At 42.4% G+C, this 20994-nt stretch overlaps 1 protein-coding gene and 1 long non-coding RNA gene across 7 annotated transcripts in view; one reads left to right on the top strand and one right to left on the bottom strand.

The window, feature by feature from the left end:
- DHX16 (DEAH-box helicase 16) overlaps positions 1–20994 on the top strand; it is a 32924-nt gene that overhangs the window by 7782 nt on the left and 4148 nt on the right. For 3 of the 6 annotated variants that reach the window (XM_083355966.1, XM_083355964.1, XM_083355965.1), the window contains exons 2-17: positions 1–10; positions 103–250; positions 1379–1435; positions 2911–3165; positions 4573–4797; positions 7190–7378; positions 8816–8926; positions 10386–10501; positions 11861–12071; positions 13251–13349; positions 13444–13596; positions 15570–15710; positions 16583–16745; positions 16975–17093; positions 18247–18314; positions 18925–19087. The exon at positions 1–10 is cut by the window's left edge and continues 262 nt beyond it. In XM_083355966.1, the coding sequence (XP_083212092.1) occupies positions 1–10; positions 103–250; positions 1379–1435; positions 2911–3165; positions 4573–4797; positions 7190–7378; positions 8816–8926; positions 10386–10501; positions 11861–12071; positions 13251–13349; positions 13444–13596; positions 15570–15710; positions 16583–16745; positions 16975–17093; positions 18247–18314; positions 18925–19087 (2228 nt within the window). The remainder of the gene's footprint in view (positions 11–102; positions 251–1378; positions 1436–2910; positions 3166–4572; positions 4798–7189; positions 7379–8815; positions 8927–10385; positions 10502–11860; positions 12072–13250; positions 13350–13443; positions 13597–15569; positions 15711–16582; positions 16746–16974; positions 17094–18246; positions 18315–18924; positions 19088–20994) is intronic. The other 3 variants (XR_014491673.1, XR_014491674.1, XM_083355967.1) reach the window with 1 other exon arrangement.
- Positions 13852–16666, bottom strand: LOC310636361. The gene is made up of 4 exons (XR_014491693.1): positions 16507–16666; positions 15537–15636; positions 14895–15111; positions 13852–14781 (listed from the first exon to the last, which is right to left on the bottom strand). It is a non-coding gene; the product is annotated as an uncharacterized lncRNA (long non-coding RNA).

Genomic DNA, 20994 nt, shown 5'->3' with positions numbered 1-20994 from the left:
ACAAGGGACGGTGAGCGTCCATCTCTTGCAAAAAAGCAGAGTTGGGAGAAAAAACAAGGAATGCCACAGACATTCTTGCTTCTTCTTTTTTTTTTGGCCTAGGATTCCAGAAGAGGATTCAGAGGATGAATGGGACCGGAGCGAACGGGAGCGGCTGCAAGACTTGGAAGAACGTGATGCTTTTGCGGAACGTGTCAAACGCAAGGACAAAGAGAAGACTCGCAATATCCTGGAGCGATCGGACAAGAAGGTGTGGTCTCAGCCTTTGGATTTTGCTTTTGTAAACGGGAAGCCCTGGTTTTCCAGTTTTACGTTTAAATATTTAGAAAGCAAGCGTGGTGGTTGGGTAATCAGTAGTTCGATAACAAAATCTTTTGTACATATCTCAGGTTGCATCATCAAAAAGCCCTTTTTGATTGCTCATGTCCTAACTGTCCTGCCCATTCTTTTCTTATATCACCCATTTTCGCATTAGGAGCATTTCACCTGGGGCTGGAAAATTTGGCAAAAAAATGGATATCGGAGATCTGCACACACTTGCAAATATATAGATACATACATATCTATACCTGCATATCATTATGAACATCACTGAGTATATACACTATGTTTCTACTCAGGTGTAAACAAGAGGCAGGTCTTTTTTAATGTAACGCTGCTTTTCTTTAGCCATTCTAGGCAAAAGGCAGACTTAAAAGAATGTAGACAATGTTTGGTAAAAGTGGAAAACCTGAAAAGATTCCTGAATACGTTTTTTGGAACAGGAATCAGACACAGTTCTCTATGTGTCTTTGTAGGCATCCTTTCCATTCCTGGGGAAAGTGGGAACAGGGAGCCAAAGAAAATTGTGCAAAGTTATTGAACTGTGATAATTTGCAGACGTCTCAGAACTTTGTATACATACGGTTTCGCCTTACTTTGAAACCATGTATAATTCTTATTCAATCTTGTTTGAGATTAATGGCTAAACTTTTAATGCTGACTCAGTGAGATATGAAATCTTTTATTTCAGTCTGGCTTTGCAAGGCTTTCATTCCCAGTATGGAAACATGTAGCTGTCTGCTTTTCAATCACTTTCAAACCTGCTATGCCAGCTCCAGAGTTCTCATGTTTTGGGCTCCTCTGATTTTGATGGGTGGTGTTTTCTTCCTCTTCTCATACCTGAGAAATATACCTAACACTTATATTATTTAGAAGACGCAGTTCCACTTTGTTGCTGACATTATTCCCAATTGTTCTGTAAGTCTCTGCTGTTTTGTTGCATGCCTAAGTCCATAGTCCTGACAATATTGCATCCAGCGTTTGTTAGCAAGCATTTTTGGAATTACTGTGGTTTGAGTTATATTGTATATTTGTTTCCTGATTATGTCGAGGTTAGGCATACGAAGAAGCTCAGAAGCGTTTAAAGATGGCGGAAGAGGACAAGAAATTCATGGTAAGAGCTTGAAGGAAGGGCATCATAGTAGAGCTTGTTTTCAGAAGTATTGTTTTGCAGTGTTGCCAGGATAGAGCATGTTAAAATAAAATGCCCAAATAGCTAACATTCTCTATTTGTGTTTTCAAAAAGCTTAGCTCTAGTGATCATTTTAATGAAGTCGTGAATGTTTTTTTAAAAAAATGTCGAGTATTTATTACCAGTAAAGCACACATAATCATATAAAAAGACATGTGTCAGAATGTAAAAGTCACCTATTGCTGGAACCTTGACAAGTTCTCTTACTTGGCTGAAGATTTATCTAGGTTTCAGCAACAGATGAATTTAAATGTTGACTTCATTTATGAAATATGCTCTGTTCTTATGTTCATTTGTATTCTGAATAAAAAGACTCATTGCTTTCATCGATCCTTCAAAACACCAGACATTTTCATTCTGACGTGAGGGATTTCTTTAAGGCAGAGGTGTCAAACTGCGGGCCAGATGCTTCATAGCGAAACCGTGCCCACCCCATTGCCGGAAATGGGGGGAAAAGTGACGCTGTGAGTTTGGCACCCCTGCTTTAAGGGATTGATTACCCTTAGCAAACCTTGTTTTCGATTTTAAATGCATTTGAGGCAGCATTTGAGGAACAACGGTATTTAGGACTGTTGTAGCATCTCATGGTCACATGATCAAAATTCAGGTCCTTGGCAACTGGCATGTATTTATGATGGTTGCACTGTTCTGACGTACACAGCTTCTGACAAGCAAAATCAGTGGAGGAAGCCAGACTCATTTAATGACCACACATGACTCACTTAACAGTTGCAGTGATTCGCTTAACAATCATGGCAAAAAAAAAATCATAAAATGGGGCACGACTCAATATCTGTCTTGCTTAGAACTGGAAATGTTGGGCTCAGTTGTGGTCATAAGTCGAGGACTCTGTAAATCTGTCAGGAAAGATGCCGTCTCTGTCATGACGAGCTCCCCTTCACGAGATACGTTTAAACAAAAGCTGGAGAATCATCTGTTGAAAATGCTTTCCTCTGGATCCTTTTTCAGTGACCTGGAGATTGTATTCTCTGGCCTAAATTGTCCCTTTCAATTTGGTGATGCTGTTTAATGTCTGACCTGTGAAATAATTATATTGTAAACCTTATAATAAATGTCCTAACTTAACATATATGCTGTAAATATCAGGAATATAATATTGTAGAATAAGCTACAAAAAAATTAAGCTTGCAATTACACATTTGAATATATACTGCTCAAAAAAATAAAGGGAACACTTAAACAACACAATGTACTGTATTTAATAGTAGGATGTCTTATTTTCTGTTCCCTTTATTTTTTTGAGCAGTATATATTTACAGGGCAGTAACTGATAAGCTAATCCCAAAGAATCTAATGAAAATCGGACTTTAAAATCTCTTTTAAATACTAAATCATTCAGACTGTAATGAGGTTAAAACTCTCTTCCTATGTGTCAGATTCCAGAACTACGCAAGAAATCCCGCCGGGAATATTTAGCCAAACGAGAAAAGGACAAGATGGAAGATTTGGAAGCAGAGATAAAGGATGAGGAGTACCTGTTCTCTGAGCAAGAACTCACCGCTCTTGAGCAGCAGGAGCTGGAGTACAAACGCAAAGTGCGCGACTTGGCGAAACAGTACAAACAGGCTGGAGAGCAGGAGAAGATGGAGAAGCATAATCGGTATTACATGCCTGAGGAGAGTCGCAGCAAGGTACTGGTAGTGATGTGTGCAAAGTTTGAAGGCGGGTGGGTGGACTGAAGAAAGAACATCAAATGTTGTTTTGGGGTTACCCCAGTGATCTCCAGTTAAAAATTAGCAATCACCAAGTCTAAAAAAAGAACTCTGCCTAAGATATCCTGCAGGTAACCTAGGGGCCAACCTGGGAAGGGCTAAATTGCATCCAGAAACCTCTTGGCAACCAGCGGCGGATCTGCAGCACTGCTGTAGCATATTTCCACTGCTGAACATCAGCAAGCACACACGTTGCTTCCCTCAAAACCAACTCAACAGACCGAATATTGAAAACTGAATGTTTGATTAAATTCTGGCTTTTGCCTTCAACAGTATCAAACAGAACAAACGGGGCACTCAAAACTCAGAACAATCCTTATCGGTCCCACTTTCTGACATATTTTAATAATAATAAGTTGGAAGGGACCTTGGAGGTCATCTAGTCCAACCCTCTGCTCAGGCAGGAAACCCTATACCATTTCAGACAAGTGGCTGGCCAGTCTCTTCTTAAAAACTTCCAGTGTTGGAGCATTCACAGCTTCTGGAGGCAGGTTGTTCCACTGGTTAATTGTTCTAACTGTCAGGAAGTTTCTCCTTAGTTCTAGGTTGCTTCTCTCCTTGACTAGTTTCCATCCGTTGCTTCTTGTCCTGCCTTCGGGAGCTTTGGAGAATAGCTTGACTCCCTCTTCTTTGAGGCAACCCCTGAGATACTGGAACACTGCTATTATGTCACCCCTCGCCTTTCTCTTCGTTAAACTACACATACCCAATTCCAGCAACCGTTCCCTATACTGTATGTTTTACCAGATGCTGTGTCTCGCAGTTTCTCTTGCTACTATTATAACATTTTCTGGACTTTTGGAAACAGAAAGTTTGCCTGCATTAAGAGAAGCATCTCTGTCTTTCTGCTTTTTTAGTTTTTAGGTTTTTTTTATTTGATGTATTACCAAATTTCATTCATATCTTGACCATTTTATATAACATTAAAAGCAAAAAATATTCAAGATGTTTATTGTAATGAAACAAAAGAAAAAGGTCTTCCAGTACACAGAGGCCAAATCATTATTTCTGTTAGCTTTTATTTCTGACTTGGTTGCCACATCAGATTAAGCTCCTGCATCTGAACCCGGGCACTGAGGTTTAGGCCCATTGCTGGCTGTCTGTTTCACTGGATTCTGATTCTTGGGTTAGTGGACAAAATGTTCACAATGACGAGTGAGTTTGAATGCTTCCTGAAATTATATGCACTTGGGGATATGACTCAGCGCCTGGCCTTATTTCTGAAGAAAACATACAAAAACCTGGATTACAGACCCAGCTACTCAGTATCTATGGGCTACTGAGCTGCTGAACGCACTGATGATTCTCTTTGAATTTGTCCTGCAGAAGATTCCTGATCGTTACGAGGAGCCCCAGGCAGAGGATCACATGGCTCCGAGAGATGAGCAGCGGCGCTGGGAGGAAGACCACATTGGGGCAGCTGCTCTCCGTTTTGGGGCCCGGGATGCCGATCGGCGCCATCCCCGCAAAGACTACGAGTACGTGCTCGAAGATGACGAGATGATCCAGTTTGTGAACGCTGTGCAAATGCGGGGCACAAATCAGAACAAGGTGAGAGGGTGCAGGCTGGGAAATGGAGAGGATGAGAACTCTGCAAATGCTAGTGTAACCAGAAAATCCGGTTCTCGTCCCTGAAAAATACGTAATTCTCCAGGAGGTATTTTTTATTTTAATTTTATTTTAATCCCATTTATATCCCGCCCTTCTCCGAAGACTCAGGGCGGCTTACAATTTAAGCACAATGGATTTGTTTTATTTGGTTAGTTAATCAATTTCTATAGTTGCCAACTCCACCAAGTGACTCTGGCCGGTTGATTTAGAGATCTGGCATGGATAAATTTCAGTGCCTTAGAAGCAAAAACTGCCTCGACAGGAGGGATTCTCGAAAACGGAAGTTGATTTCGGTAAATCAGGGAAAGGGAGCTATTTTATCAAGGATTACATTATTCAGAGCACAGGTAAGGAATCTAGGATTTGACAGTAGCAGCAGAGGAGAAATAGAAATAACAGAATCCTGCAGGTGTGCTTGTGTTCCTTTTCCCTTCCTTCTTAAATCCCAGTGAGTCAGGGAGGAACCATCCTGAGTCTCTTCCTAATATTTTATCCGTTCCCAGGGCTCGATGCCTACTTCTACCCTTTTGGGGTTTTGTAACAGCTTCTGACTATTTCCCTCAAGGCCTAAATGCTGCTTAAATGTGCGATTCAAGGTGCTGGTAATAACCTTTAAAGCCCTACATGGCTTAGGCCCGGGGTACTTGCGAGACCACCTGCTGCCATTGTCAACCTCCCATCGCCCGGTTCGCTCCCACAGAGTCGGCCTCCTCAGGGTGCCGTCGGCCAGGCAATGCCGGCTGGCGACCCCCAGGGGGAGAGCCTTCTCTGTGGGCGCGCCGACCCTCTGGAATAAGTTGCCCCCGGAGCTGCGGACGGCCCCTGACCTTCGGTCCTTCCGCCGTGACCTGAAGACCTGGTTGTTCCAACAAGCGGGCCTGGACTGACTACGATTTTTAATTAGGCTTTTTACTGGGTTAAATTGTTTTGTATTTATTGCATTTACTGTTTAATTCTTTTTTAAATTTTTTACTTTATGTTTTTTAATTTTTATGGTTGTGAGCCGCCCTGAGTCCTCAGGGAGAAGGGCGGCATATAAATTTAATAAAATGAAATGAAATGAAATAAATATGGGTGACCAAAGGAAACCTACCTTAACTGAGTCAGACTTACTAGCCCAGCATTAATTAACTCTCTATAGCAGGGTGTCTTCAAACTTGGCCCTTTTGTGACTTGTCTTAAAAGGGCCAAGTTTGAAGACCTTTGCTCTACTACAGAAGCAATTAAGGGAATCAACAGATTGTTTCTGGGTTGTTTTCAAGCAGTAGTGAAGGATTGTGCCTGACAGCTTTGACAGGTAAACAAAGGTAAATACCATTGATTTACACTGCCTCCCACAATCTGCTTGTGGTATCAGTTTTGTCCAGGGATAGGAACATATAGAGCCTATCAGAATTCACTTCAATCCACATCTTAAGAGAGAAAGACTCTTGGAGACAAGATTATCCAAGCAGGAACTTTTACTAAGACGTAGATGATGGAGGGTATAATCGACAGGATCTGAAGAATCCCCTCACAGATTGATATTTCTAAAGTGCCCCCAGGCAAACTCCACCCCCCCAGTTCATTGGGTCAGTTCCGGATCAGCCAAGTTCCAGGTGGTAAGCCCCTCGTGGGAAAAGGAGAAACATCGGTCCATTCGTAGCAGAATCAATCCCACCCTTTCACATTCCATCCGGAGAAACAAACCAGATTCCCCCACCCCCTTTCTTAGTTTGCCCGTAAGTTGAAAGGGAGAGTGCCTCTCATCGATCTTATGGTGATGGGTAACAGGCAGGCGAAATAAACAAAAAGCTACATCTAAGGAAAAGGAAGTGAAAGCAATAAACCCCCATGTTTATTCCCTCTTCTCCTTGGGAATGGCAGAATCCAAGGCGGGTGGGGGTGGGGTGAGATTTGGGTTTGCACAGAAAAGAGAGTTAGAAATGAAATATAAATGGATTCTGACAGTACCGAAGGGACTCTACCGGTTCTTGTTTGTCTAGGGCAGGGGTTAGCAACCTGAAACAGTGAAAGAGCCACTCGGAACCGGTTCCCTCACAAAAGGAAAAACTGGGAGCCGCAAAAAATGTGTGCGCATGCGCGTACATGCGCGCATGCGCAGAACAGGGTTTGACTGAAGAGTGGAGCCAAGGCGAGATATGCACCTACCCTACATATTTGAATTGATTGGTTGAACTTTTTTAGTCCCACTTTTTTTTTTTGGACTGCACATGGCAGAGGACTGGGAGCCGCAGGAGACGGCTGAAAGAGCCACATGAGGCTCCGGAGCCGCGGGTTGCAGACCTGTGGTCTAGGGAATCTCATCTAACTCTTGTTTCCTCGGTCCCAGGAGGAGAAGCCGGAACTGTCCCAGGCTGAACTCAAGAAGTTGTCTATCCAGGAGGTGCGCCGCAGCCTTCCTATCTTCCCATACCAGGAGGACTTACTGGCTGCCATTGCTGATCATCAGATGCTCATTATTGAAGGGGAAACTGGCTCTGGCAAGACCACTCAAATCCCACAGTATTTGTACGAAGAGGTAACTTGATAGGAAAGGGGAGAATAATTATTTGCAGGAGCGAAGGAGATTCAACGGTGAAGCCTACAGGAGGGGAAATGCTGCTTCTTTGGCACCTGCTGTGGGCTAAAGGTTGGAGTTGAAGTACGAGTATTGCCCTCTGGAGTATTGCTAGGGAGCAATACTCTTCTTTTGTTATCATAGACCTGCATATAATATTAGGAGTCAGTCTGCATTACTCGTTAGTTCCTACTTCAGCTGTCCTGTTCTTCATCTCTGTCCCAGTGCATTTTTCTGGAAATCATGGTGGTTACTGGCCTGGATATGTGTTGTTTGTATACTGGATATGTGTTGTTTTGAGCTACAAGCAAAACTCCAGGAGGTCCCAGTTTTTACAACATTTGGTCCATAAGGATTTTTTTCCTAATTTCCGGCCTCCTTTCCAATTGAAACTTAGGATTTTAAAACTGTTAAGATTGTAAAAAGCGGCACAGAGTTGTGGCCGTGAGGCAAGAATCGAGATGAAAAAATGGATATTGGTTTTTTTTAAACACACACGCATACATTCCCTCAAATAGTTATTTATTTAATAAGCTTCCCCACTTGTTCAAACTTTGGACAGTGTATATGTAATGAAATAAGTAAAACAGTAAGTTAACATTAAAAAATGAAATCACCATTCACAACCTTCATGGCAAGCCAAAAACCCACTGAAAAACAACACTGTTAAGTGCCATCCAGAACTTTAGAAGGGAAAGGGGCATTTTCTGCTGCGTCTGTGTTATGATTTGACCACATCTTGCCTTTTGACACATTCTACAAAAGCCATATTTTGTTGTCCACTCAAAAGAGGTTGGCTGTTTACATTTCTAGAGATGCCCTTGAAAAACGGTTTTTGATTTTAGGAATATTTAAAATGTGCGTAAAATTATTTATTTATTTTATTACATTTATATACCGCCCTTTCCCTGAGGAAACTTTTGAATCAGTGCTTTGGGATGATTTACGCAGAAGAAAACAAGTCTATTTTTCATACTTGACAAACCCCAGGTGTTTTGTTGTGTGCATATTAGTATGTCCATAAGCAATTGAGTGTGTAATCCAGTGACCCCAGCAGGAAGAGAATTTTAGCACTTACACAAATAATTTTATGCACACCCATAAATTATTGAGTGCGGCCACGAATGGCTGGGTGTATAATCCAATGGCCCCAGTACACATAGTATTTTAGCCCCTACACAAACCATTCTGTGCACATAACAGCTTTGGTAATAAGATCTTGAATCATGGAGATTTTCTCTCTCTCATTCTCTCCCCCCATTCTCTCTCTCTCTCTCTCTCTCTCTCTCTCTCTCTCTCTCTCTCTCTCTCTCTCTCTCTCTCTCTCTCTCCCTCCCTCCCTCCCTCCCTCCCTCCCTTTCTCTCTTTCCCTCTCCCCCTCCCCTCTCTCCCTAACAGGGTTACACCAAAAATGGAATGAAGATTGGCTGTACTCAACCCAGGCGAGTGGCAGCTATGAGTGTTGCTGCTCGTGTTTCCCAGGAAATGAATGTCAAGCTTGGAAATGAAGTATGTTCTGAAGAGGGAGAGGGGAAGGGAAGAATCTGTGTATTTTATACTAACAATCTACTTCCCTCCGCCCTGTGCGTTCCCACAGAGAGGGCCTCCTCAGGGTGCCACCGGTCAGAGAATGCCGACTGGTGGCCCCCAGGGGGAGATCCTTCTCTGTGGGCGCCCCGGAGCTATGGAACCAGTTACCGGTTGAGCTCCGGACGGCGCCCGATCTGCGCTCCTTTCGCCGCGATCTGAAAACATACTTGTTCGAGCAAGCCGGCCTGGCCTGAGGGGGGATTGGTGGGGTTTTTATTATTTTTATTGGGGTTTTTTACCATGTATCAATTGTATTTTAATCGGGCATGCATTTAATTATCTTTTAGTTTTTGTAAATTTCTATGTTTTATTCTTGCCCTGTACACCGCCCTGAGTCCTCCGGGAGAAGGGCGGTATAGAAATATTAATAAATTAAATTAAATTAAATTAATCCTCTTAGCCAGTTTATAATCCAGATCTAATTTGGGGATGGCCAGTAATTATTTTAACGGCAGCATACACCATGAGAAAAGAAGTTGCTTCTCTGGCATAAAAATGTTCACAGCCCAACAGAGCATGCATTGTTCACCTATGGAAATCAGTGTCACAAAACGTGGCGATGGGTCCATTGAAGGACAGGTCTATCAAGTGCTTCTATCTTGAGATCCAGTTTATTTCTGGATTGGAGGCAGCATACCTCCAAATACTAGTTGTAGATGTACAGGGATGGAGGAGGGTTATACCTGACTCCACCATCTCCTCCCCAGAAGCATCTGGTTGGCTGATCCAGCAGGGCTCCTTATATATAGGCATTATCCCAAAATTTCAGATAAAAAGTCAATGTGTCCATTGTTCGCCCTCATTTGCCGTAGACCTGAAGGCAGTGATGTGCTGGCTATCATAATACTCTTTAGCCTCACAACAATATCTCTTTCTCCAGGTAATGGTAAGCGTTAAGATTTCCTTGGAGAGGAGATTGTCTTCTGGTGACTTCTTGGATATATGTCCATACAGTTTTCTTAGTAACAGTATGGAAGTGGTTCACCACTGCCTGGCATGTGGTTCACTACTGCCACGGTATGCGTTCAAAATTCGGACGCTTGGCAACCGATTCATATTTATGACAGTTGCAGTGTCCCAGAGTCATGTGATCACCCTTTGCGACCTTCTCACAGGCAAAGTCATTGGGCAAGCCAGTTTCACTTAGCAGCCATGTTACTAACTTAACAACTGCAGTGATTCACTTAACAGCTGTGGAAAGAAAGACAAAATGGGGCAAAACCTATCTCGCTTAGCAACATAACTTTCGGGCTCAGTTGTGGTCATGAGTTGAGGACTACTTGTATTTCTTTGGAGGCGGCTTTGATTTGAGTTAAATAGAATACCTGGACAAATGTTGCTCTGTGTGCAATAAAGACTGCTCTGTACCTTCCCACAGGTAGGGTACAGCATCCGTTTTGAAGATTGCACTTCAGAGCGGACAGTGTTGAAGTACATGACGGACGGGATGCTGCTCAGAGAATTCCTCACTGAACCTGACCTGAGTAGCTACAGGTGAGTAACAGAAGTGGACACTTGCTCTAGTGGCCCAGACGAGCTTAGATCTGTCCTTTGGGATTTGCATGGTAAATTGGGTTTGGGGGAATAAGTGACATTTGTTTTCATGTTAGGGTCTGATTTCAGTAATGCGGCAGAGAGCGCAATCCGTACTAGAGCTTGCTTTGGGACCATAGTTAGAAAGAAAATATCTGTAGTTTTAAGAGTGGTATGTAGTGTGGTATCATAGTACAAAGATCACTGCAGCCAAGAAATTAAAAGATGCTTGCTCCTGGGGAGAAAAGCCATGGCAAATCTAGACAGCACACTAAAAAGCAGAGATATCACCCTGCCAACAAAAGTGCGTAGAGTCAAGGCTATGATCTTCCTAGTTGCAATGTATGGCTGTGAAAGTTGGACCATAAGAAAGGCCGAGCGCCAAAGAATTGAGGCCTTTGAACTATGGTGCTGGAGAAGACTCCTGCGAGTCGCTTGGACTGCAAGGCGATGAAACCGGTCAGTCCTAGAGGATGACATTGCCGCCGCCCCCCCGCCTCCCCCCCAGGTCTGCGGACCACAGATTGAGAACCAACTGATCTAGCACTAGCTAGCAAGGGTGCTTACACCTCAGAGGAAATGTAACACGTGTGACACACCAGGACTCCCCCAACCTGATCTTTTCCAGCCCAGTAGGGCTGTCAACAAAAGTGCGTATAGTCAAGGCTATGGTCTTCCCAGTTGCAATGTATGGCAGTGAAAGCTGGACCATAAGAAAGGCTGAGCGCCAAAGAATTGAAGCCTTTGAACTATGGTGCTGGAGAAGACTCCTGCGAGTCCCTTGGACTGCAAGGCGATCAAACCGGTCAGTCTTAGAGGAGATCAACCCTGACTGCTCATTAGAAGGCCAGATCCTGAAGCTGAAACTCAAATACTTTGGCCACCCAATGAGAAGGAAGAACTCACTGGAGAATAGCCTAATGCTGGGAAAGGTTGAGGGCAAGAGAAGAAGGGGACGACAGAGAATGAGGTGGCTGGATGGAGTTACTGAAGCAGTAGGCGTGAGCTTAAATGGACTCCAGAAGATGGTAGAGGACAGGAAGGCCTGGAGGAACGTCATTCATGGGGTCGCGATGGGTCGGACACGACTTCGCAACTAAAAACAACAAGAGATCTGGATTCAAGGCTGATCTCTGCTGCAGATTCCTTAAAATTGTAGTCTTTGTAGTAGACTGTAAATTGTAGTCTTCCTATCTTAGTTTAAAAAAAAATGCCAACACTGGCCTGACTTTAAATGGAACCAAGACTACAAAATCCCTTGCAAATGAGTAGAAATATTGCATGAGTGTTAACCAACACCCTTTCTCGCTTGCTTTCTAGCGTCATCCTTATAGATGAGGCTCATGAGCGCACGCTTCACACCGACATTCTGTTTGGCTTGATTAAGGACATTGCTCGCTTTCGGCCTGAGCTGAAGGTGCTGATTGCTAGTGCCACCCTGGACACCGAGCGCTTTTCCACCTTCTTTGACGATGCTCCCATCTTCCGCATCCCAGGGCGCCGTTTTCCTGTTGACATTTATTACACTAAGGTTAGCAAGCACCAAGTGCTTTTTTGTCTTTGCGTGTGTGTGAAGGGCTGAGGAAACAGAGAGATAAAGTGATCAACCTCAGTGGCTGTGGCTTTGAGGAGAGCATGTAAGATTTCCAGACTACAAGTTCCTATGTCCAAATTTGAATTTATACAATCACACGTTGAAGCTGTAGTAGATTGTACCATTTTTCGTTTGGTTTTATAGCTATTGTGTGTTGCAGCATCACAGGCTTTATTCTCATAGCTGGATTTCATTCTATCCAACTTTCCTAACTCGGGTTATCTTGTGTTTAGTCATTAGTTCCTATAGCTAGTCCTTGACCTATGATCACAATTGGGACTAAATTTTTTCAGATAGTCTTGCCCTTAACAAATCTTTCTAGTTTCACAAAATTAGAGCAAAAGGAGAAAATAACCTGTAGAAGCATATCTAATTCAGAGCGGAAAAACTGAGCGAGGACCAAGGACAAGCAATAGTAGAAACCCTTAAGGGAGGTGAGGTTGTGTTTATTTAACTCAAGAAATGTTACAGATAATCCTCGGTCATCCTGACACTCTACTGTCCTTGCCATCCTCACTTGATCTTCGCCGTCTTCCTCCTCTCACTGCTGCGAGGTCTGTCTGGCCTGGCCCTTCGCAAGGCAGCTGCTGGTTGCGCCAGACCTTCTTCCCAAAGCCACGTCCGGCTTTGTCCGAATCCTACGCGCCCTTGTCCAAACTGCACGCGGCCTTCTTGTAAGGTTTTTGGAAACCTTGAAAGCCTCGCTTGAAGGTCGCACGTGATTTGGAGAATGGTGCATGCCGCCTTGGGAAGATGGCCTGATGCAGCCAACAGCTGCCTCATGAAGGGCCAGATCAGGCATGCCTCATCAGCAGTGGGAGGAAGAAGATGGCGAAGGTCAGCTGGGGATGGCAGGTTGAGGCGGTGGTGTGTGGGGCGCCAGAAGGACAGAGATGAGGAGGGAGATAGATAGGGGAAGTTGAACTGCCTCTGGGCAACGCACTAAGCACTCAGATGTTGATCAAATGCAGTTATAGCTACTCACATGCTGTACCTTTGGGGACTAAGTGTAGCTATCATTTGTTCAGCACTGCCACAATTTTGAATGGTTGCTAATGGTCGTTAACTGAGGATTACCTGTACTTCGATTGTCCTCCCTCTGCCTCTTCCCTCTAGGCCCCAGAGGCTGATTATCTGGAAGCCTGTGTGGTGTCGGTGCTGCAGATTCACGTTACCCAGCCCCGAGGGGACATCCTTGTGTTTCTTACTGGCCAGGTAACTCTTGTGTGTTTTCTCCTAATTCCCTCTGCCATTATTTCTCGATATTTTATTATAATAAGTAGAGCTTAACTTCTGCTTCTATTGGCAGGAAGAAATTGAAGCCTGCTGTGAGATGTTACAGGATCGTTGCCGGCGCTTGGGCTCCAAAATTGCAGAACTTGTGGTCCTCCCAATTTATGCTAATCTGCCCTCCGACATGCAGGCCAAGATCTTTGAACCAACCCCACCAGGGGCCCGGAAGGTAAAAACCGATTGTACAAAGCAGGACAGGGAAGGTCTGGATGTTTGAGGCCAAACTGTGCAGCATGGCTGGCTGAGGAATTCTGGAAGTTGAAGTCCACAAGGCTTAAAAGTTGCCAAGTTTGGAGACCCTTGATTTAGAGATTTGCATTTGAGATGTTTGGAAATTGTAGGTAGTTGAAAGAAGATGAATATTAGGGGCGTGCACAAAAGAGAAGAGGTTTTGTTTTGAGAATGAGATAAAACAGCCAGGTTGGCAATATAAGAGAACACATTCTGAATTCCTCAAGTGTTGTAAGTTTTATTTGTGGAACATTTCAAATATTTCACTGTAGAGACAATAGGAATGCAAAGCAAGTGTCTTCTTATGATGGTGTGATAATGCTTGCTGACTGCTGACTACCTAATTCTCTACCTACAGTGGAAAAATAGGATGATTTTTTTAAAAAAATTGAAGTGAAATCGTTAAAGCCTGCCGTTATCTGTCTCCCTTCACCAACTATCACCGACGTTCAGTAAAGAGCAATACTGTACATAGCATTCAGTCGAAAACCACAAACAACAACAGTAAAAAGAAATCACATCTCTAGCTCTTGTCTCTTCGTATTGTCCAAGAATATGCCCATTTCTGTATTTGCAGCCTGCCAGGAATACTTGGCAAAGAAACATACTGTTTTTGCAATTGACACGTAGAAAATTCAGCATCAACAGAGCATGTTCAACAAAGAAATCAAAGCAAACTGAATATGTATTTTACAACCTGCAGTCTGAAAGCTCAACGGTATTATGAACAATGCTTATGAAATGTACACATTGCATAATGCATTTTCATTTGCCTATTGGCTGCCAGTCAACAAAAGAAAGCCCAATATATGCACAACTCTTGCACAAAATATATCGCATAACCTCTAACCTCCCTAGAGGAAAGAATTTTTGAAAAAAGCCCTACGGGCAGAAAAATTGTAGCAGTTCTGACATTTGACATTAGCCTTTTCAAAATTGCCTTTGAATATAGGTGCAACATCTTGTATGACTCAGATAGGTGAGTGATCACCTTCCAACAGCTGCAACATTTGGTTCAGTGTGTACTTAATCAGCGGTTGCTTTCTCCTAACTTCTTCCTTCATCTTGTCTGAAGTCAGTAATAACAGGAATGTAATTGGCCTAACGCACTTTACTGACTGTCCTGGATTTAAGGAAGGAAAAAAAAATCAGGATGTCAGTCACAACATGAAAGAAAAGGAACCAAGACAATCAGATTTGTCACCTTTGTAGTAAATATGTTAGAAGCTGCTTTACCGAGACCGATGCCATTTCTCCATATGGTATTGTTTATTTGTCTTAGCAAATTCTTGGGCAGAGATCTTTCAGAGGCTTCTTCCACAGAATGTTCTTAATGGAAGAAATCAGGATTACAGCTGGACCTTCTTCATTAGTTGAATGTTGTATTCTACATATTATTTATTTGTTTGAATAGTCAATTCGGATGTTGCCAAATCTATTAGAGTCATGGCGACTTAAAAAAAGGTGTAAAAACAAATTGAAAACATCCACGGTTAAAAAATGTGCAATATAGAAATAAGTTACAAAACGATATATTACAGCAAATACATTAGCTAAGAGAATCACATTCCAGCTAGCACATAGGTCCTCCCCAAAGGCCCTACTGAACAGTAGGGTGTTTGCTACCTTTCAAGAGACCATCATCAAGCTCCTAGAACAGCATTTCTCAACCTTGGCAGCTTGAAGATGTGTGGACTTCAGTTCCCAGAATTCCCCAGCCTTCAAGCTGCCAGGGTTAAAACATCTTTCCAAGGAGTAGATGCCATGATAAAAAAATATTAACTTCTCCTCTGAGGACCCTTCCTCATGGAATTATAGGGCACTATAACTTAAAAACATTTATAGTGAAGTTTAGGTTATGAGAAGTACCAGCCTTACCCAATCAGTTATGAGTATCTCTTTTCTCCTCAGGTTGTTGTGGCCACAAACATAGCAGAGACATCACTGACCATCGATGGCATAATTTATGTGATTGACCCTGGGTTTTGCAAACAGAAGAGTTACAACGCTCGCACGGGCATGGAGTCACTTATTGTTACCCCCTGTTCTCGGGTATCTGGCATTAGTACTTAAACTTCCCCTTTCCCTTCCCCGTCCAATCTGTCTCATTTGCTGAGCTTGAATGTCTTCAAAGTTATCGGAAGCTCTCATTTAATCTGGTTCCCATATTCATGTCGGTGTTAATTTTTTGCAGGAAGTAATTTGTTAAGAATGTAGTTAATCTGGAAACCGTTAAAAAAAATCCCAGGACAATGAAAAATTATCAGGGATTTATGATCTGTGATTCTGTAAAGCTATGAAGATGTACAGAAATCGCTTTTATGATATAACACATCCACGTAATGGTATTCAACAACCCACCAGTGGTGAAGCTCTAACCCTGCAGGTGTCTTAAGGAAAATGGTTAGAAAGCACACATAATATATAGACCAGTGGTCTTCAGACTTGGCCCTTTTATGACTTGTGGACTTCAACTCCCAGAATTCCTCAGCCAGCATACGCTGGCTAAGGAATTCTGGGAGTTGAAGTCCACAAGTCATAAAAGGGCCAAGTTTGAAGACCCCTGACACAGACCAAAGCAAGGGCTAGTTGGGCAAGGATTCTTAAGGGAATATTATGGTGTCAAATGAATTCTCTTGTTGACTCCTATGATAAAGGAACCATTTCTAATTGCAGTCTGAATGTTGAGGAAAATTGGGATTTTCTGAAATCTAGGTTTTTGAAATACACTTTATTCATTGTGGACATTATAATATATATAGAGAGAGAGAAAGAAAGAAAAGAGAAAGAGAGAAATTTAAGATTGTCTTAGTTGGGGAACTACTACTTATTTTTCTTCTACATTCACCTCTGGAATCTGATGAAGTAACCATCCCAGTCTCACGGATCCTCAGTAAAAACACACACTTCTTATTCTCCATCAGGCTTCTGCCAACCAGAGGGCAGGCCGGGCAGGCCGTGTGGCTGCAGGAAAGTGCTTCCGTCTCTACACAGCCTGGGCGTACAAAAATGAGATGGAGGAAACCACGGTGCCAGAGATTCAGAGAACCAACCTTGGGAATGTAGTGCTTCTTCTCAAAAGCTTAGGTGTGTATTTTGGCAATCTTGGGTAGCAAAATATAGGAGTTGCATGCTCCATCCTAGAATTATGTTACAGAGATTTCCCACAATGGGAACTGGATCATTTTTTAAGGGTTAAATTTCAGTAGATGCATCTTATGATGGAAGATGGAAATATCTAGACTCAAGATCGTGTAGGGACTAGTAACTTGTATATGCAACACTTAGCCGGGTTGTATTTCCTCTCTTTCTTCAGGTATCAATGACTTGATTCACTTTGACTTCATGGATCCACCACCCCACGAGACTCTAGTATTGGCATTAGAGCAGCTGTATGCCTTGGGGGCCCTCAACCATCTTGGTGAACTCACCAAGGTATGATTTCTTATTCAGGGCTATTTTGTCAGGGCAGGATGCTTATTTTGAAAATAGAGTGATTGTCTATCAGCGGGCGTGAAGGTAGAAGTTAGTAAGAGACTAAAGCTTCAAATTTGTATTCATATTCAACTACCATATACTTTCTAGTTACCCCTTAGTTAAGGTTCCATGGATGCTAATTATTTTCATTATTTTTCTTCAAGGATAGCATAAAAGAGGACTTGTCATTATCACATCAACAGTAACAGGAAAGATTTCTGTTCAACTTGATTTGAGCACTAAAGCGTTATATTTTAAGAAGGTGGATGTGTATTAAGATTACTTTTCTGCTACAAAATAAACAAAGACATCTAAATAAATAAATGGTTGTGTACAGCAGAGGTCTCCAACCTTTCTGGGCTCGAGGACAGGAGGGAAGGAGAGCAGCTTCAAGATTGGTATGTGTGCGCGCATGGGGCCACGCACACTGACGCAGCACTAGCAGTCCCGTTCATGCATGCACTGGCCCCATGCATGTGCACAAATGGCTGCACCCCCCCACAGTGGCTAGCGGCCCACTTGTGCATGTGCAAATGGGCCACGCAAACCACCCAGGCTAGCGGCGCATGCGCAAATAGACTATGGGGCAACCACCCTGCACTAAGATTCCCATTCGCACCTGCACGCCTGCGCAGATGGCCGCAGGCACTAGCGTGAGTGGGGGGAAATGTGCACCCACGTGTGAGCACACCAGCTGGCTGTTTCCACTGACCGAGAGCCCACGGCCTGCAACCAGGCCGTGGACCATAGGTTGGGGACCCCTGGTGTACAGTGTATTATGAGGATAAAAAACTGAAGATATACAAAGCTTTAAGGAATTTGGAAGGAGGTTCCTAATTGCAGAGAGAAGAAACAGAAATGCAATGAAGAATGGTAGATATTAGAATGTGTTGTACCGGCTTGTCCCTTTCTATTCTTAAAAACAGGGAAGCCTGCTGGGATGGCTAGTGATAAGAACTGGTGTCACAGATGTCTTAAGCACAGATCTTCAAAATATTTGGCTATATACTTTGATCAGAAATAGTGTTTTGACTTGTGGAAGGGGGAGAAATAGATTTGTGGGAGTTTTTGTCCTTTAATTGAATTCATTAACTCTGCATTTTGTATTTAGTTGGGCCGGAAGATGGCAGAATTGCCTGTTGATCCCATGCTCTCAAAGATGATTTTAGCTTCTGAACAGTGAGTGCTTCTCTGCTTTTTCTGTTTTTTGTTTTTTTTTAATATGTTGATAGTGGATTTGGACTTGCTCACATTTTTTCAGGAATCACAAATGCAACATACTGTATCCATTTCCTGTTTCTTAGTTCAATCTCTAATTGCCTATTACATTCTTCCCAGAACATTCCAACATATTTGAACAACAGTTTTTATGTACTTACGAAAATCCTATAGCTCTGGAGTATTTTTAGAATATAAGTAATAAATTGTTAAGCATAAAAACATTCCTGATTAAGTGTGGATAGAATTGAAATAAATTATTATCATTAAAAATGCTTCCAATTCTTCAGTAAAATTTTAAATATTTTATATTCTTTTTAAGAGTATCCACACATTTGATATTAACTGTAAATTGATGTATTTTTAATGTTTCATTTGTTTAGAACGTCTGATTTAAACTATGGTTTTAAATCATATATTTCTTTAGCTTTTCATCAGTTGATTTCAGTTTGTCTATTCTCCTCTTCTTCTGAAGTTTTCTGATTGCTTTTATTGCTGTTGTTCAATCTGACTTTGTTTCTACCACAGTAACACCCAACATCACTTTCTTTCTTTACTGGAAATTCCCCAGATACAAGTGCTCGGAGCAAATCCTGACCATTGCTGCTATGCTTTCAGTCAACAATGCCATTTTTTACCGTCCTAAGGACAAAGTAGTTCATGCTGACAATGCCCGCATGAATTTCTTCCTGCCTGGTGGAGACCATCTGGTTCTTCTCAATGTATATACTCAGGTGAGGAAGAAATGTCACTGCTAGCTTGGCATCCCGCGGATTTTTAGAATTGCAATTCTTAGAATTCCTAGTAGGGAAGAATATTTCATATTCTGAATAGTAGAGATGAGATTAGTGAACAGAAGAGAGGAATAATAACAACAACAACAACAACAATAAATAATAAAGAAAGAAAACTGAAGGCTTAATACTGGCTGCTCAAGAACAAGCACTACAAACTAATGCCATGAAAGTGAAGATACAAAAATCTACTGACAATCCAAATTGCCGACTTAGGCAACAACAAAGCTGAAACTGTTTCACATTTAATATGTGAGTGAAGCAAAATCGCGCAAACTGATTACAAAGCTAGACATGACCGAGTTGCTAAACTAATCCACTGGGCATTGTGTAAAAAACTACGACTTGCCTGTGTCCGAAAAGCCGTGGGAACATAGGGTGGAAAAAGTTGTCGAGAATGAGAGGGTGAAGATTTTGTGGCACTTCCGAAGACAGACATATCGCCATTTGGAACACAACATGCCAGATATCACAGTTGTAGAGAACCGAAGTGTACAGCTGATTGATATCGCTGTACCAGGAGATGCCAGAGTCAAAGAAAAAGAACTGGAAAAAAATTACGAAATACCGCAACCTGGCCATTGAAACTGCGCGATTATGGATGAAACGCGTAACAGTGATACCCATTGTCATCGGGGCACTGGGAACTATGTCCAAAAACTTTACAGAACACATCAAGAAATTGCAACTTTCTGCAATAACTCCAGCAAAGCTACAAAAAACTACGCTACTCGGAACATCTTACATTTTAAGGAGATACCTGGTTGATACCTAGGATGCTGGCAGCAGCCCGTGTCAACCATTAGTGCCAGTCAATTTGAGTGTTCAGTTGACTGAGTTTCATGTTTTATGAATAAAAATTTTATAATAATAATAATAACAACAACGTTGGAAAGGACCTTGGAGGTCATCTAGTCCAACCCCCTGCTCAGGTAGGAAACCTTATACCATTTCAGACAAATGGCTGTCCAGTCTCTTCTTAAAAACCTCCAGTGTTGGAGCATTCACAGCTTCTGGAGGCAGGTTGTTCCACTGGTTAATTGTTCCAACTGTCAGGAAGTTTCTCCTTAGTTCTAGGTTGCTTCTCTCCTTGACTAGTTTCCATCCTTTGCTTCTTGTCCTGCCTTCTGGAGCTTTGGAGAATAGCTTGACTCCCTCTTCTATAAAAGTTTCATTAGATGACTTTTTAAATCCCTACCAGCCTTGCACTTATTGTAGAGTTGTATATCAAAGGTCCCCTTTACAACAATCTAATTAAGGGATTATCAGGGAGAAAACCATTCCCACCATCAAAACTGGCAGGGTAAGCTATTGTATAAACAAGGAGAAAACCCCACTCCATTCTAGAACTGATGACGTTACGTCGTTGGGGAAATATATTCTCTTCTATTGAATGCTTTTTATTGCAAAACATTGGTAATTGACAATGTTAATGCTTTTTATTGCAGAACAATGGTAATTAATGATTGCTTCTTCTGTGTGTGTTTTACAGTAGTTCTAGGATATTAATGCGGGATTTTCCAAAGCTCGTATGGCATTAGGTTTTACTCTCAGAGGTACAAAATTAAAAAGAATGTTTTCTGGGATTGAGAACAATAGCTGGTATAGATCAGTTATTAATAGTAGAGAAAGTATGAGACCCACTGAAGTGGTTAGTGTTAGGTGTTAGGCCTAGACCAGGGGTAGGCAACCTCAGCTCTTTTATGACTCATGGACTTCAGCTCCCAGAATTCCTGAGCCAACTGGCTCAGGAATTCTGGGAATTGAAGTCCATGAGTCATAAAAGAGCCGAGGTTGCCTACCCCTGGCCTAGGGCATGAGGGAGGTGAGAGACCCAAAGCAGGGCC

The sequence above is a fragment of the Vipera ursinii genome (genome assembly GCF_947247035.1).
Source record: "Vipera ursinii genome assembly, chromosome: 2".
Taxonomy (NCBI): Eukaryota; Metazoa; Chordata; class Lepidosauria; order Squamata; family Viperidae; genus Vipera; species Vipera ursinii.
This window is presented reverse-complemented; position numbering and strand designations above follow the sequence as displayed.